Source organism: Heterodontus francisci, unplaced genomic scaffold (genome assembly GCF_036365525.1).
Source record: "Heterodontus francisci isolate sHetFra1 unplaced genomic scaffold, sHetFra1.hap1 HAP1_SCAFFOLD_106, whole genome shotgun sequence".
NCBI classification, from domain to species: Eukaryota; Metazoa; Chordata; class Chondrichthyes; order Heterodontiformes; family Heterodontidae; genus Heterodontus; species Heterodontus francisci.
The window spans coordinates 6,204,723-6,223,071 of record NW_027140940.1 but is presented as its reverse complement, the minus strand read 5'-3'; the positions used below and the strand labels follow the sequence as shown (position 1 = coordinate 6,223,071).

The window sequence follows — 18,349 nt, the reverse complement described above, 5'->3', positions numbered from 1 at the left end:
CTGCCAGGTGTGAAGGGATATCACAGTGTATCAGGATCCTGCCAGGTGTGTATGGGATATCACAGTGTGTCAGGATCCTGCCAGGTGTGTATGGGGTTTCACAGTGTATCAGGATCCTGCCAGGTGTGTATGGGATATCACAGTGTATCAGGATCCTGCCAGGTGTGTATGGGGTTTCACTGTGTATCAGGATTCTGCCAGGTGTGTATGGGGTTTCACTGTGTATCAGGATCCTGCCAGATGTGTATGGGGTTTCACAGTGTATCAGGATCCTGCCAGGTGTGTATGGGGTTTCACAGTGGATCTGGATCCTGCCAGGTGTGTAAGGGGTTTCACAGTGTATCAGGATCCTGCCAGGTGTGCATGGGGTTTCACAGTGCATCAGGATCCTGCCAGGTGTGGATGGGGTTTCACAGTGTATCAGGATCCTGCCGGGTGTGTATGGGGTTTTACAGTGTATCAGGATCCTGCCAGGTGTCGATGGGGTTTCACAGTGTATCAGGATCCTGCCAGGTGTGTATGGGGTATCAGGATCCTGCCAGGTGTTTATGGGGTATCAGGATCCTGCCAGGTGTGTATGGTATATCACAGTGTATCTGGATCCTGCCAGGCGTGTATGGGATATCACAGTGTATCAGGATCCTGCCAGGTGTGTCTGGGGTTTCACAGTGTATCAGGATCCTGCCAGGTGTGTATGAGGTTTCACAGTGGATCAGGATCCTGCCAGGTGTGTCTGGGGTTTCACAGTGTATCAGGATCCTGCCAGGTGTGTATGGGATATCACAGTGTATCAGGATCCTGTCAGGAGTGTATGGGGTTTCACAGTGTATCAGGATCCTGCCAGGTGTGTATGGGGTTTCACAGTGTATCAGGATCCTGCCAGGTGTGTCTGCGGTTTGCAGTGCATCAGGATCCTGCCAGGTGTGTATGGGATATCACAGTGTATCAGGATCCTGCCAGGTGTGTATGGGATATCACAGTGCATCAGGATCCTGCCAGGTGTGTCTGGGGTTTCACAGTGTATCAGGATCCTGCCAGGTGTGTATGGGGTTTCACAGTGTATCAGGATCCTGCCAGGTGTGTATGGGGTTTCACAGTGTATCAGGATCCTGCCAGGTGTGTCTGGGGTTCACAGTGTATCAGGATCCTGCCAGGTGTGAAGGGATATCACAGTGTATCAGGATCCTGCCAGGTGTGTATGGGATATCACAGTGTGTCAGGATCCTGCCAGGTGTGTATGGGGTTTCACAGTGTATCAGGATCCTGCCAGGTGTGTATGGGATATCACAGTGTATCAGGATCCTGCCAGGTGTGTATGGGGATTTCACTGTGTATCAGGATTCTGCCAGGTGTGTATGGGGTTTCACTGTGTATCAGGATCCTGCCAGATGTGTATGGGGTTTCACAGTGTATCAGGATCCTGCCAGGTGTGTATGGGGTTTCACAGTGGATCTGGATCCTGCCAGGTGTGTAAGGGGTTTCACAGTGTATCAGGATCCTGCCAGGTGTGCATGGGGTTTCACAGTGCATCAGGATCCTGCCAGGTGTGGATGGGGTTTCACAGTGTATCAGGATCCTGCCGGGTGTGTATGGGGTTTTACAGTGTATCAGGATCCTGCCAGGTGTCGATGGGGTTTCACAGTGTATCAGGATCCTGCCAGGTGTGTATGGGGTATCAGGATCCTGCCAGGTGTTTATGGGGTATCAGGATCCTGCCAGGTGTGTATGGTATATCACAGTGTATCAGGATCCTGCCAGGCGTGTATGGGATATCACAGTGTATCAGGATCCTGCCAGGTGTGTCTGGGGTTTCACAGTGTATCAGGATCCTGCCAGGTGTGTATGAGGTTTCACAGTGGATCAGGATCCTGCCAGGTGTGTATGGGGTTTTACAGTGTATCAGGATCCTGCCAGGTGTCGATGGGGTTTCACAGTGTATCAGGATCCTGCCAGGTGTGTATGGGGTATCAGGATCCTGCCAGGTGTGTCTGGGGTTTCACAGTGTATCAGGATCCTGCCAGGTGTGTATGAGGTTTCACAGTGTATCAGGATCCTGCCGGGTGTGTATGGGGATTTACAGTGTATCAGGATCCTGCCAGGTGTCGATGGGGTTTCACATTGTATCAGGATCCTGCCAGGTGTGTATGGGGTATCAGGATCCTGCCAGGTGTTTATGGGGTATCAGGATCCTGCCAGGTGTGTATGGTATATCACAGTGTATCAGGATCCTGCCAGGTGTGTCTGGGGTTTCACAGTGTATCAGGATCCTGCCAGGTGTGTCTGGGGTTTCACAGTGTATCAGGATCCTGTCAGGTGTGTATGGGGTTTCACAGTGTATCAGGATCCTGCCAGGTGTGTATGGGGTTTCACAGTGTATCAGGATCCTGCCAGGTATGTATGGGGTTTCACAGTGTATCAGGATCATGCCAGGTGTGTCTGCGGTTTGCAGTGCATCAGGATCCTGCCAGGTGTGCAAGGGGTTTCGCAGTGCATCAGGATCCTGCCAGGTGTGGATGTGGTTTCACAGTGTATCAGGATCCTGCCAGATGTGTCTTGGGTTTCACAGTGTATCAAGATGCTGCCAGGTGTGTATGGGGTTTCACAGTGTATCAGGATCCTGTCAGGTGTGTATGGGGTTTCACAGTGTATCAGGATCCTGCCAGGAGTGTTTGGGGTTTCACTGTGTATCAGGATCCTGCCAGATGTGTATGGGATTTCACAGTGTATCAGGACCCTGCCAGGTGTGTATGGGATATCACAGTGTATGAGGATCCTGCCAGGTGTGTATGGGGTTTCACAGTGTATCAGGATCCTGTCAGGTGTGTCTGGGGTTTTACAATGTATCAGGATCCTGTCAGGTGTGTATGGAGTTTCACAGTGTATCAGGATCCTGCCAGGTGCGTATGGGGTTTCACAGTGTCTCAGGATCCTGCCAGGTGTGTCTGGGGTTTACAGTATATCAGGATCCTGCCAGGTGTGTCTGGGATATCACAGTGTATCAGGACCCTGCCAGGTGTGTATGGGATATCACAGTGGATCAGGATCCTGCCAGGTGTGTCTGGGGTTTCACAGTGTATCAGGATCCTGTCAGGTGTGTATGGGGTTTCACAGTGTATCAGGATCCTGCCAGGTGTGTATGGGGTTTCACAGTGTATCAGGATCCTGCCAGGTGTGTATGGGATATCACAGTGTATCAGGATCCTGTCAGGTGTGTATGGGGTTTCACAGTGTATCAGGATCCTGCCAGGTGTGTCTGGGGTTTCACAGTGTATCAGGATCCTGCCAGGTGTGTATGGGTTTCACAGTGTATCAGGATCCTGTCAGGTGTGTATGGGGTTTCACAGTGTATCAGGATCCTGCCAGGTGTGTCTGGGGTTTCACAGTGTATCAGGATCCTGCCAGGTGTGTCTGGGGTTTACAGTGTATCAGGATCCTGCCAGGTGTGAACGGATATCACAGTGTATCAGGATCCTGCCAGGTGTGTCTGGGGTTTCACAGTGTGTCAGGATCCTGCCAGGTGTGTATGGGGTTTCACAGTGTATCAGGATCCTGCCAGGTGTGGATGGGATATCACATTGTATCAGGATCCTGCCAGGTGTGTCCAGGGTGTCACAGTGTATCAGGATCCTGCCAGGTGTGTCTGGGGTTTTACAGTGTATCAGGATCCTGCCAGGTGTGTATGGGATATCACAGTGGATCAGGATCCTGCCAGGTGTGTCTGGGGTTTTACAATGTGTCAGGATCCTGCCAGGTGTGTATGGGGTTTCACAGTGTATCAGGATCCTGCCAGGTGTGTATGGGGTTTCACAGTGTATCAGGATCCTGCCAGGTGTGTATGGGGTTTGACTGTGTATCAGGATCTTGCCAGCTATGTCTGGGGTTTTACAGTGTATCAGGATCCTGCCACGTGTGTATGGGATATCACAGTGTATCAGGATCCTGCCAGGTGTGTCTGGGATATCACAGTGTATCAGGATCCTGCCAGGTGTGTATGGGGTTTCACAGTGTATCAGGATCCTGCCAGGTGTGTATGGGGTTTCACTGTGCATCAGGATTCTGCCAGATGTGTATGGGGTTTCACTGTGTATCAGGATCCTGCCAGGTGTGTAAGGGGTTTCACAGTGTATCAGGATCCTGCCAGGTGTTTATGGGGTTTCACAGTGGATCTGGATCCTGCCAGGTGTGTAAGGGGTTTCACAGTGTATCAGGATCCTGCCAGGTGTGCATGGGGTTTCACAGTGTATCAGGAACCTGCCAGGTGTGCATGGGGTTTCACAGTGTATCAGGATCCTGCCAGGTGTCGATGGGGTTTCACAGTGTATCAGGATCCTGCCAGGTGTGTATGGGGTATCAGGATCCTGCCAGGTGTTTATGGGGTATCAGGATCCTGCCGGGTGTGGATGGAGTTTCACAGCGTATCAGGATCCTGCCAGGTGTGTCTGGGGTTTTACAGTGCATCAGGATCCTGCCAAGTGTGTATGGGATATTACAGTGTCTCAGGATCGTGCCAGGTGTGCATGGGGTTTCACAGTGTATCAGGATCCTGCCAGGTGTGTATGGGATATCACAGTGTATCAGGATCCTGCCAGATGTGTCTAGGGTTTCACAGTGTATCAGGATCCTGCCAGGTGTGTCTGGGGTTTTACAGTGTATCAGGATCCTGCCAGGTGTGTCTGGGGTTTCACAGTGCATCAGGATCCTGCCAGGTGTGTATGGGGTTTCACAGTGTATCAGGATCCTGTCAGGTGTGTATGAGGTTTCACAGTGTATCAGGATCCTGCCAGGTGTGTATGGTGTTTCACAGTGTTTCAGGATCCTGCCAGGTGTGTATGGGATATCACAGTGTATCAGGATCCTGCCAGGCGTGTATGGGATATTACAGTGTATCAGGATCCTGCCAGGTGTGTCTGGGGTTTCACAGTGTATCAGGATCCTGCCAGGTGTGTATGAGGTTTCACAGTGGATCAGGATCCTGCCAGGTGTGTCTGGGGTTTCACAGTGTATCAGGATCCTGCCAGGTGTGTATGGGATATCACAGTGTATCAGGATCCTGCCAGGTGTGTATGGGGTTTCACAGTGTATCAGGATCCTGCCAGATGTGTATGGAGTTTCACAGTGTATCAGGATCTTGCCAGGTGTGTATGGGATATCACAGTGTATCTGGATCCTGTCAGGTGTGTATGGGGTTTCACAGTGTATCAGGATCCTGCCAGGTGTGTCTGCGGTTTGCAGTGCATCAGGATCCTGCCAGGTGTGTATGGGATATCACTGTGTATCAGGATCCTGCCAGGTGTGTATGGGATATCACTGTGTATCAGGATCCTGCCAGGTGTGTCTGGGGTTTCACAGTGTATCAGGATCCTGCCAGGTGTGTATGGGGTTTCACAGTGTATCAGGATCCTGCCAGGTGTGTATGGGGTTTCACAGTGTATCAGGATCCTGCCAGGTGTGTCTGGGGTTCACAGTGTATCAGGATCCTGCCAGGTGTGTATGGGATATCACAGTGTATCAGGATCCTGCCAGGTGTGTATGGGATATCACAGTGTGTCAGGATCCTGCCAGGTGTGTATGGGGTTTCACAGTGTATCAGGATCCTGCCAGGTGTGTATGGGATATCATAGTGTATCAGGATCCTGCCAGGTGTGTATGGGGTTTCACTGTGTATCAGGATTCTGCCAGGTGTGTATGGGGTTTCACTGTGTATCAGGATCCTGCCAGATGTGTATGGGGTTTCACAGTGTATCAGGATCCTGCCAGGTGTGTATGGGGTTTCACAGTGGATCTGGTTCCTGCCAGGTGTGTAAGGGGTTTCACAGTGTATCAGGATCCTGCCAGGTGTGCATGGGGTTTCACAGTGCATCAGGATCCTGCCAGGTGTGGATGGGGTTTCACAGTGTATCAGGATCCTGCCAGGTGTGTAAGGGGTATCAGGATCCTGCCAGGTGTTTATGGGGTATCAGGATCCTGCCAGGTGTGTATGGGATATCACCGTGTATCAGGATCCTGCCAGGTGTGGATGGGGTTTCACAGTGTATCAGGATCCTGCCAGATGTGTCTTGGGTTTCACAGTGTATCAAGATCCTGCCAGGTGTGTATGGGGTTTCACAGTGTATCAGGATCCTGCCAGGTGTGTCTGGCATATCACAGTGTATCAGGATCCTGCCAGGTTGTGTGATGTTTCACAGTGTATCAGGATCCTGCCAGGAGTGTTTGGGGTTTCACTGTGTATCAGGATCCTGCCAGATGTGTATGGGATTTCACAGTGTATCAGGATCCTGCCAGGTGTGTATGGGATATCACAGTGTATCAGGATCCTGCCAGGTGTGTCTGGGGTTTCACAGTGTATCAGGATCCTGTCAGGTGTGTCTGGGGTTTTACAATGTATCAGGATCCTGTCAGGTGTGTATGGAGTTTCACAGTGTATCAGGATCCTGCCAGGTGCGTATGGGGTTTCACAGTGTCATAGGATCCTGCCAGGTGTGTCTGGGGTTTACAGTGTATCAGGATCCTGCCAGGTGTGTCTGGGATATCACAGTGTATCAGGATCCTGCCAGGTGTGTATGGGATATCACAGTGTATCAGGATCCTGCCAGGTGTGTCTGGGGTTTCACAGTGTATCAGGATCCTGTCAGGTGTGTATGGGGTTTCACAGTGTATCAGGATCCTGCCAGGTGTGTATGGGGTTTCACAGTGTATCAGGATCCTGCCAGGTGTGTATGGGATATCACAGTGTATCAGGATCCTGCCAGGTGTGTATGGGATATCACAGTGTGTCAGGATCCTGCCAGGTGTGTGTGGGGTTTCACAATGTATCAGGATCCTGCCAGGTGTGTATGGGATATCACAGTGGATCAGGATCCTGCCAGGTGTGTCTGGGGTTTCACAGTGTGTCAGGATCCTGCCAGGTGTGTATGGGGTTTCACAGTGTATCAGGATCCTGCCAGGTGTGGATGGGATATCACAGTGTATCAGGATCCTGCCAGGTGTGTCCAGGGTGTCACAGTGTATCAGGATCCTGCCAGGTGTGTCTGGGGTTTTACAGTGTATCAGGATCCTGCCAGGTGTGTATGGGATATCACAGTGGATCAGGATCCTGCCAGGTGTGTCTGGGGATTTACAATGTGTCAGGGTCCTGCCAGGTGTGTATGGGGTTTCACAGTGTATCAGGATCCTGCCAGGTGTGTATGGGGTTTCACAGTGTATCAGGATCCTGCCAGGTGTGTATGGGGTTTGACTGTGTATCAGGATCTTGCCAGCTATGTCTGGGGTTTTACAGTGTATCAGGATCCTGCCACGTGTGTATGGGATATCACAGTGTATCAGGATCCTGCCAGGTGTGTCTGGGATATCACAGTGTATCAGGATCCTGCCAGGTGTGTATGGGGTTTCACAGTGTATCAGGATCCTGCCAGGTGTGTATGGGGTTTCACAGTGTATCAGGATCCTGCCAGGTGTGTATGGGGTTTCACTGTGCATCAGGATTCTGCCAGGTGTGTATGGGGTTTCACTGTGTATCAGGATCCTGCCAGGTGTGTAAGGGGTTTCACAGTGTATCAGGATCCTGCCAGGTGTGTATGGGGTTTCACAGTGGATCTGGATCCTGCCAGGTGTGTAAGGGGTTTCACATTGTATCAGGATCCTGCCAGGTGTGCATGGGGTTTCACAGTGTATCAGCATCCTGCCAGGTGTGGATGGGGTTTCACAGTGTATCAGGATCCTGCCGGGTGTGTATGGGGTTTTGCAGTGTATCAGGATCCTGCCAGGTGTCGTTGGATTTCACAGTGTATCAGGATCCTGCCAGGTGTGTATGGGGTATCAGGATCCTGCCAGGTGTTTATGGGGTATCAGGATCCTGCCGGGTGTGGATGGAGTTTCACAGCGTATCAGGATCCTGCCAGGTGTGTCTGGGGTTTTACAGTGTATCAGGATCCTGCCAAGTGTGTATGGGATATTACAGTGTCTCAGGATCCTGCCAGGTGTGCATGGGGTTTCACAGTGTATCAGGATCCTGCCAGGTGTGTATGGGATATCACAGTGTATCAGGATCCTGCCAGGTGTGTCTGGGGTTTTACAGTGTATCAGGATCCTGCCAGGTGTGTCTGGGATATCACAGTGTATCAGGACCCTGCCAGGTGTGTCTGGGGTTTTACAGTGTGTCAGGATCCTGCCAGGTGTGTATGGGGTTTCACAGTGTATCAGGATCCTGCCAGGCGTTTATGGGGTTCCACAGTGTATCAGGATCCTGCCAGGTGTGTATGGGGTTTCACAGTGTTTCAGGATCCTGCCAGGTGTGTATGGGGTTTCACAGTGTATCAGGATCCTGCCAGGTGTGTATGTGGTTTCACAGTGTATCAGGATACTGCCAGGCGTTTATGGGGTTTCACAGTGTATCAGGATCCTGCCAGGTGTGTATGGGGTTTCACAGTGTATCAGGATCCTGCCAGGTGAGTCTGGGGTTTACAGTGTATCAGGATCCTGCCAGGTGTGTATGGGATATCACAGTGTATCAGGATCCTGCCAGGTGTGTATGGGATATCACAGTGTATCAGGATCCTGCCAGGTGTGTCTGGGGTTTCACAGTGTATCAGGATCCTGTCAGGTGTGTATGGGGTTTCACAGTGTATCAGGATCCTGCCAGGTGTGAATGGGGTTTCACAGTGTATCAGGATCCTGCCAGGTGTGTATGGGATATCACAGTGTATCAGGATCCTGTCAGGTGTGTATGGGGTTTCACAGTGTATCAGGATCCTGCCAGGTGTGTCTGGGGTTTCACAGTGTATCAGGATCCTGCCAGGTGTGTATGGGTTTCACATTGTATCAGGATCCTGTCAGGTGTGTATGGGGTTTCACAGTGTATCAGGATCCTGCCAGGTGTGTCTGGGGTTTCACAGTGTATCAGGATCCTGCCAGGTGTGTCTGGGGGTTTACAGTCTATCAGGATCCTGCCAGGTGTGTATGGGGTTTCACAGTGTATCAGGATCCTGCCAGGTGTGTATGTGGTTTCACAGTGTATCAGGATACTGCCAGGCGTTTATGGGGTTTCACAGTGTATCAGGATCCTGCCAGGTGTGTATGGGATATCACAGTGTATCAGGATCCTGTCAGGTGTGTATGGGGTTTCACAGTGTATCAGCATCCTGCCAGGCGTTTTTGGGGTATCAGGATCCTGCCAGGTGTTTATGGGGTATCAGGATCCTGCCAGGTGATTGTGGGCATCAGGATCCTGCCAGGTGTGTATGGGATTTCAGTGTATCAGGATCCTGCCAGATGAGTAAAAGTCTTCAGAAGTGATGCCCATCTGCAACTGTATTGAGTGAAATAAAGGCAATTCCACATATTTACAACTTCCATCAGACTTGAGTCTATGCAGAATCACAAGGATTGCTGACAAATTTGAGGAATGTTCAATCCTGCGCCCACATTCTTTGAATTTGATTCCCAGATTCTAACAAACGTTTGCAGTCAAAAATTCTGATTCTCAAAAGTGAAATAAACGGTTTGAAATCTCCGTATCATCACTTACCTTTCAGGTGACCGGATACTTCGAATAAATCTTGTGCGATATTCATATATTCAAATGGCTCAGAACCTGTTTAAATTATTTAGATTTCATGAAATCAGATTTGTGTAATATTACAGTAAATTCTGCAGTGTTTAAATCTGAAGTTGAATTCAGTGTGTGATTTTACCGTACCACATTCCAGTATTTCTTTCAGTATTTTGTCCAACTTTGGTACTCCGTGACGCATTTTCACAAAGGATTCCCACATCACCCTGCGGACCCGAGAGCCTTTCTCCATCACCAGATTTAGGAGAAGTTTGGAACTGTCCGCCCTGTTTCCCTTCTCTGTGATTTCAATGATCTTCTGTAAAGAATAATAATGATTACATTGAGAAGGGGAGTGAAAGACACACATGGAGAATGAGAAGGAAAGTATCTGCTCAATGATGATATCTCCCAGTGGTTTTCAGCACAGAAAGCAGTCACTGGGCTGGGTACTGATCCATTCTGATCATGAGCGGAATATTCTAGAAACATCTTAGGAACATGGGAACAGGAGGAGGCCATTCACTCCTCGAGGCTGCTCCACAATTCAATCAGATCATGGCTGATCTGTACCCTAACTCCATCCACCCACTTTGGCTCCATATCCCTTAATACCCTGGGTTAACAATAATCTATCAATCTCTGATCTTGATTCAGTCATTAATGGAAATCAATTAGATGGAACCAAAATAGAAATCAGAAGAGTTGTTCCAGGAGAGAGAGGAATCACTGAGAATCTGCAGCAATTTTAATGGGATTAGTTTTCTCTGTCCTTCAGTGTCCAACATGACATCAGATACTGACTGACAAAATGATCCACTTGTTTCTCACACTTCCTTCCTGTTGTCACACTTTCTGATTTACTCAGAAATAAAAGACCAGAGAATCAGAACTCAAGTCACAGGGAAGGGTTGATTCTGAAGTGAGGGAAGCAGCGAGAAAACTGTCTGAGAAATGACCACCGACTAATCGAAATAACCACTGTTGATTTATCGTTCAGGAGGATCAACGAATAATAATGAAAATCCAATCACTTGTCCCTCACTAATTATACATTTGATTCCCAGTATTTTACATGCCCACTGTTGGTGGAAACCTCGACTGGGAGAACATATTGAGCAATGGGGCTTGTGTAGTCAGGACGTTCATCAACAGCTCAGCTCTGTATAGCGGCTTTCATGAAGTTTGTCGTAAAATCTAATGTCCTTTATAATAAAAGCAAAATACTGCGGATGCTGGAAATCTGAAACAAAAACAAGAAATGCTGGATTCACTCAGCAGGTCTGGCAGCATCTGTGGAAAGAGAAGCAGAGTTAACGTTTCGGGTCAGTGACCCTTCTTCAGAACTGACAAATATTAGAAAAGTCACAGATTATAAACAAGTGAGGTGGGGGTGGGACAAGAGATAACAAAGGAGGTGCAGATTGGACCAGGCCACATAGCTGACCAAAAGGTCACGGAGCAAAGGCAAACAATATGTTAATATTGTTTAATAATATGTTAATGGTGTGTTGAAAGACAAAGCATTAGTACAGATTAGGTGTTAATATACTGAATATTGAACAGCAGCAAGTGCAAACCTGAAAAAAACAGTGGGTAAGCAAACTGAACAAACTAAGATGAAATGAAATAAATGCAAAAAAAAATTGTAAAAAATGTAAAAAAAGAATGTAAAATAAGGAAGAAAAAATAACTAAAAATGAAAGTAAAATGGGGGGCTGTCATGCTCTGAAATTATTGAACTCAGTGTTCAGTCCGGCAGGCTGTAGTGTGCCTAATCGGTAAATGAGATGCTGTTCCTCGAGCTTGCATTGATGTTCACTGGAACACTGCAGCAATCCCAGGACAGAGATGTGAGCATGAGAGCAGGGGGGAGTATTGAAATTGCAAGCAACCGGAAGCTCAGGGTCCTGCTTGCGGACTGAGCAGAGATGTTCCGCAAAGTGGTCAGCCAGTCTGCGCTTGGTCTCCCCAATGTAGAGGAGACCACACTGTGAGCAGCGAATACAGTATACTACATTGAAAGAAGTACAAGTAAATCGCTGCTTCACCTGGAAGGAGTATTTGGGGCCTGGGATAGTGAGGAGAGAGGAGGTAAATGGGCAGGTATTACACCTCCTGCGATTGCAGGGGAAGGTGCCGTGGGACGGGGACGAGGTGGTGGGGGTAATGGAGGAGTGGACCAGGGTGTCACGGAGGGAATGATCCCTTCGGAATGTTGACAGGGGAAGGGAGGGGAAGATGCAACTGGTAGTGGCATCACGCTGGAGGTGGCAGAAATGGCGGAGGATGATCCTTTGGATATGGAGGCTGATGGGGTGAAAAGTGAGGACAAGGGGAACCCTGTCACGGTTCTGGGAGGGAGGGGAAGGGGTGAGGGTAGAGGTGTTGGGAATGGGTCGGACACGGTTGAGGGCCCTGTCAACCACAGTGGGGGGAAATCCTCGGTTGAGGAAAAAGGAGGTCATATCAGAAGCACCGTCATGGAAGGTAGCATCATCAAAGCAGATGCGTCGGAGACGGAGAAACTGGGAGAATAGAATGGAGTCCTTACAGGAGGTAGGGTGTGAAGAAGTGTAGTCGAGGTAGCTGTGGGAGTCGGTGGGCTTATAATGGATATTAGTAGACAACCTATCCCCAGAGATGGAGACAGAGAAGTCGAGGAAGGGAAGGGAAGTGTCAGAGATGGACCATGTAAAGGTGAGAGAAGGTGGAAATTGGAAGCAAAGTTGATAAAGGTTTCCAGTTCGGGTGCAGGAAACGGCACCGATACAGTCATCAATGTACCGGAAAAAGAGTTGGGGGAGGGGGCCTGAGTAGGACTGGAACAAAGAACGCTCGACATATCCCACAAAAAGACAGGCATAACTAGGACCCATGCGGGTACCCATAGCGACACCTTCTACTTGAAGGAAGTGCGTGGAGTTGAAGGAGAAGTTGTTCAATGTGAGAACAAGTTCAGCCAGGCGGAGGAGGGTGGTGGTGGATGGGGACTGGTTGGGCCTCTGTTCCAGGAAGAAGCGGAGAGCCCTCAAACCATCCTGGTGGGGGATGGAGGTGTAGAGCGATTGGACGTCCATAGTAAAGAGGCGGCGTTTGGGACCATGAAACTGGAAATTGTCAAAATGACGTAGGGCGTCAGAAGAGTCCTTTGTGTCTGGATTCGACATGACTTCAGTCCTTCAAGAATGCGGTCGCTGCTGAAATGGCCTAACTCCCTCGATAAAGGTGGATATATTAGAATAAAACAGATTCGGCCACTTAGTTTTCACCTCAGCATCAGATTTGGACATGATGAAGGAAAACGGAGGCCAGTCGCCCTGTAACATCTCATTAACATCTGGGACTTGTGCAAAAACGGGGAGAGATGCACCACACGTTACTCAACAGTGTGAGAAAGGGCAGGACTGGGTGTTAAATATTCCTGGATACAAGGTGTTCAGGAAAGAGAGTAAAGCAAGAAAAGGGAGAGGAATGGAGGTATTGATTAAGGAGAACATTGCAGTGCTGGAGAGAGAGGATATCCCTGAGGGGTCAAGGATGGAATCTGTTCGGCTGGAGATAAGGAACAAAGAAAGTGCAATTGCTTTGCTTGATGTAGACTATAGGACCCAACGAGCAGGAAAGGATGAAAAGGAACAAATTTGTAATGAAATTACAGAGAGATGCAAGAATTATAGGATAGTTACAAAGGGGGATTTTAATTGTACAAATATAGACTGGGATATTGGAAGTGTAAAGGGCAGAGAGGGGCAAGAGTTCCTAGAGTGTGTTCAGGAAAATTTTCTACAGCAGTAGGTTTCCAGTCCAAGGAGAAAGGAGGCCCTGCTAGAACAGGTTCCTGGGAATGAGGTGGGCCAAGTGGATCAAATATAAGCAGCAGTACGTTTAGGGGACAGTGATCATTGTATCATCAGGCCTAGGTTGGTAGAATAAAGAACAATCTGTGGTCCTGTGTTTGTGGCTTCATTGGTAGTTCTCTTGCCTCTGATTCAAAAGGTTGGGGGTTCAACTCTCACTCCAGGCACTCACTCCAGTGCAGTACCGAGGGAGTGTTGCACTGTCAGAGGTGTCGTCTTTCAGATGAGGTGTTAAACTGAGGCTCTGGCCAATATTTAGGGCGGCGCAGTGGTTAGCACCGCAGCCTCACAGCTCCAGCGACCCGGGTTCAGTTCTGGGTACTGCCTGTGTGGAGTTTGCAAGTTCTCCCTGTGTCTGCATTGGTTTCCGCCGGGTGCTCCGGTTTCCTCCCACAGCCAAAGACTTGCAGGTTGATAGGTAAATTAGCCATTGGAAATTGTTCCTCGTGTCGGTAGGTGGTAGGAGAATGGTCGGGATGTGGTAGAGAATATGGGATTAATGTAGGATTAGTGTAAATGGGTGGTTGTTGGACGGCACAGACTCGGTGGGCCGAAGGGCCTGTTTCAGTGCTGTATCTCTAAATAAAATTTAAAAATCTCGAATCAGAATAATTAACTGGGGTAAAGCCAACTTCAATGGGGTAAGAATGTACCTGGGACGAATAAATTGAAATCAAAGGCTGGCAGAAAAAACAGCAGCTGAACAATGGGCTACCTTCAAAGAAGAGATAGTTTGGACACAGTCAAGGTATCTATGCCTTGAAGCATAAAGGTAGGGCAAATAAATCCAGAGCTGCCTGGATGTTAAAAGAGATAGAGATGAAGAAGCAGAAGTGTGTTTATGACAGATATGAGATAAATAATACAATAGAGAACCAGGCTGAACATAGAAGGTTCAGAGGGAAAGTGAAAAAGCAAACAAGAGAAGCAAATAGAGAGTATGAAAAGAGACTGGCAGCTAACATAAAATGGAATCCCAAAGTCTTCTTTTGGCATATAAATGGTAAAAGGGTGGTCAAAGGTCAAGTAGGGCCGATTGGCGACCAAAAGGGGGATTTACGCAAGGAGGCATGGGGAATAGTTGAGGTATTAAATGAATACTTTGCATCTGACTTTACCAAGGAAGATATTGCTGCCCAGACCACCATGGAAGAGGATGTAATTAATACACTAAAAGGATTTAAAATTGATAAGGAGGAGGTATTACATAGGTTGTCTATACTTAAAGTTGATAAAGCTCCAGGGACAGATGAGATGCATCAAAGAATACTGCAGGAAGTGAGAGTGGAAATTGCAGAGGCCAAATTTTTCTGTCTTCCTCAGACTCAGGGGTGGTGCCAAAGTACTGGAGAGTGTTATGAAAGTGCCACTGTGTGTTGTTCAATATATTTTTTAATGATTCATTTTTTTAAAGATTGAAGCAATGTTAAACTTTGGGGTTTTCAAAATGGGTCATTTAAAGGCCACTTGACTGTGAAAAGCTGTCCCCAGGAATGTTTTTTAAAAGGGGCACAGAGTGGTCTTGTGAGGAAACAAGTCTTTCCAGGAAACCACCTGACTTCCAGCAACAACAAGCCTTCCTGGAAACCACCTGACTTCCAACTCAATAAACAAGAGAACTTTGAACACCTGCAGAAGTTGCTGACAAAGAAGTGACAGGTCAAGATTGATGGAGGTCAACTCATGTTGTCGGTTTCGCTTTTGAATTGGTGTTGAACTGTATAAAAAGGAAGAGAACTTCCAAGGAGAGAAGAGAATTCCTAAGGAAGGAGGAGAAGACCACAACCCAGCTCAACTTTCCAGCACCTCTCTGAAAGACCCGGAAATGTCCACGATGTCAACTCATCTCGTCTCCTGTCTTGGAAGAAAAGCCTGCTAAATTAATTCTCAATGTTGCCTGAAAAAAACTGCTCAGAAAGATCCCAGCGACGTATCTACGTGCACTGGGAGGCTGGCCTGTACGTCCATTTTGGAACACAACAAATGTCATCTGTTTTTGTTCACGAATGAACAGGTATTCAGTGTAAGTGGCCTTCTTTTGCAACAGAGCTGTGAACAACAGGCCCTTTTATTTTTCCGGTACAGAGAAAGAGAGAGAGAAAGAGACAGACAGAGAGACAGACAGAGTGAGTGAGTGAGGTGAGTGAGTGAGTGAGAGATAGAGAGGGGCTAAGGTCAAAAGGGAACTTTCATATTTCAATCTATGTGTTTATGCTTTACTTCATTACTGGTTAACACTCGTTTTATAATAAACTGATAACTTTGTTGTTTATTAAAGAAACCTGGTTGGTTTGTTTCACTCTGGGATAAAAATAGAGTCTATAATTGACCATATCAGTAAGTGGGAACACATTTCAATATATGTTGTGACCCATGGAGAAGTGGAACTAGAATAAACTGTGCACTCCTCCCACCTCGGTCGTAACAGGAGTTGCAAATGTTACATCTCAGTTCAAAAAATGATGTAAATGAAAGGCCAGTCAGTTTATCTTCAGTGGTGGGGAAACTCCGAGAAACAATAATTCAAGACCAAATTAAGTCACATAGACAAATACAGGTTAATTAAGGAAAGCCAACACGGATTTCTTCAGAGAAAATCATGTTCAACTAAGTTGCTGGAGTTTTTTGAAGAGATAACAGAGAGAGTTGATGAGGGAAATGTAGTTGATGTGGTGTAAATGGACTCCCAGAATGTATTTGAAATGATGCTGCACAAGCGACTTGAGACAAATTATGGCTCATGGAATAAAAGGGACAGTAGCATGAATATGAAATTAGTTGAGTGACAGGAAACAGGGGGTAGTGGTTAATGGATGTTCTTCAGGCTGGAGGAAGGTTTGTAGTGGGGATCCCCAGGGATAAATATTGGGACCCTTGCTTTTCCTGTTACAAATTAATGACTTAGACCTTGATGTACAGGGCACAGGGCTGGGCAGACAAATGGCAGATGAAGTTCAATGTGGAGAAATGTGAAGTGATTCATTTTGATAGGAAGAACACGGAGAGACAATATAACAAAGGGTACAACTCTAAAGAGGTGAAAGAGGAAAGAGCAGAGGGACCTGGGGGTATATGTGCATAAGTCATTGAATGTGACAGGACAGGTTGTGAGAGCGGTTAATAAAGCACACAGTATCTTGGACTTTATTAATAGGGGCATAGAGTACAAGAGCAAGGAGGTTATGCTGAACTTATACAAGACACCAGTTCAGCCTCAGCTGGAGTACTGCGTCCAATTCTGGGCACTGCGCCTCAGGAATGATGTGAAGGTGTCAGACAGGGTGCAGAAAAGATTCACGAGAATGGTTCCAGGGATGAGGAACTTCAGTTATGAAGACAGATTGGAGAAGTTGGGACTGTTTTCTTTGGAGAAGAGAAGGTTGAGAGGAGATTTGATAGTGGTATTCAAAATCATGAGGGTTCGAGACAGAGTGGATATGGGAAAACTGTTCCCACTCATGAAAAGATTGAGAACGAGAGGACACAGATTTAACGTGATTTGCAAAAGAAGCAAAATGACACGAGGAAAAACTTCTTCACGTAGCGAGTGGTTAGGATCTGGAATGTACTGCTTGAGAGGGTGGTGGAGGCAGGTTCAACTGAAGCATTCAAAAGGGAATTAGACTGTTATCTGAAAAGGAAGAATGTGCAGGATAATGGGGAGAAGGTGGAGGAATGGCACTGGGTGAATTGCTCATTCAGAGAGCTGGTGCAGATACCTTCTGAACTGTAACAATTCTGTGATTCTGTGAAGTTATACTCATAAAATCACATTTATTGGCCAACGTCCCAGACTCCTTCAACAGCATCCCTGGGTAGGTTCTGTTGCACTGGCAATGGGGCACAGTGGAATACACTCGGCTGGGTCTGACCCTGAGAATCTACCACACTGACTGCAGACCCAATGTCGTCTCATGAATTCAGTAAAACTAGAGCATGGAAATCTCCTGCTAATTACAACCTGTCACCCTCCGGAACTGAAGACTCAGTTCTGTTCCATGTTGAAATGCACATGGAGGATGCACTGAGGATAGAAAGTGCACAGAACCTAGGCTAGGTGGGGAATTTAAATGTTCAGTTTCCAACCAATTTGATTCACTTCACAGATCAACAAGAAATGGTTGAGCACACTGGACCAAGCAAAGGTTATTGGTTTAGAAGAATGAGAGGTGATCTCATTCAAACATACAGAATTCTTACAGGGTTCGAAAGGGTAGATTCAGGAAGGATATTTCCCCTGGCTGGGGAGTCTATAATCAGGGGACACAGTCTCAGAATAAAGGGCAGGCCATTTAGGACTGAGATGAGGAGGAATTTCTTCACTCAGAGGGTGGTGAATCTTTGGAATTCTCTGCCCCAGAGGGCTGTGGAGGTTCAGTCATTGAGGATGTTCAAGACTGAGATTGATAGATTTCTACATATTGAAAACATCAAGGGATATGGGGATAGTGCAGGAAAATGGTGTTGAAGTAGATCAGCCATGATCTCATTGAATGGAGGAGTGGGCTCAAAGGGCTGAATGGCCTACTTCTGCTCCTGTTTCTTAGGTTATGTTCCTTTATGCACCTCATTCCTCTTTTCTACTTCTATATGCTGGTGCCGATCCACCTAACAAAATAGTCCTGTTCAGGTGCAACCCATCCCTTTTGAATATGTGCCCCCTGGCCTAGAACTGGTCCCAATGGCCCAAGAATCTAAAGCCCTCCCTCCTGCACCATACCTCAAGTCACACATTGATGCTCCTTACCCTCCTACTTCGACTCTCTGTCTCCAATAAGGGACAGTCTAACCACTTTCCTGCCTCATTCAATGACATTACCATCTCCAGCCACCACTGGTAAGGCAAAGAACTATGTGCTGGGTGAGTTCACAGAGGCCAGTGTAAGAGGGAACAGAGAATTCCAGTGGCACCAGAGGTTTACAGGGATAGAGCAGTTTACAG

General features: G+C 47.6%; 1 protein-coding gene across 1 annotated transcript in view; it reads right to left on the bottom strand.

Moving 5' to 3' along the window:
- The window catches only part of LOC137361459 (NACHT, LRR and PYD domains-containing protein 3-like), a 170,367-nt gene that overhangs the window by 131,004 nt on the left and 21,014 nt on the right, over window positions 1-18,349 (bottom strand). The window contains exons 3-4 of the mRNA XM_068026321.1: window positions 9,695-9,866; window positions 9,524-9,589 (exon numbers count right to left, since the gene is read on the bottom strand). Of these exons, the coding sequence (XP_067882422.1) occupies window positions 9,524-9,589; window positions 9,695-9,866 (238 nt within the window). The remainder of the gene's footprint in view (window positions 1-9,523; window positions 9,590-9,694; window positions 9,867-18,349) is intronic.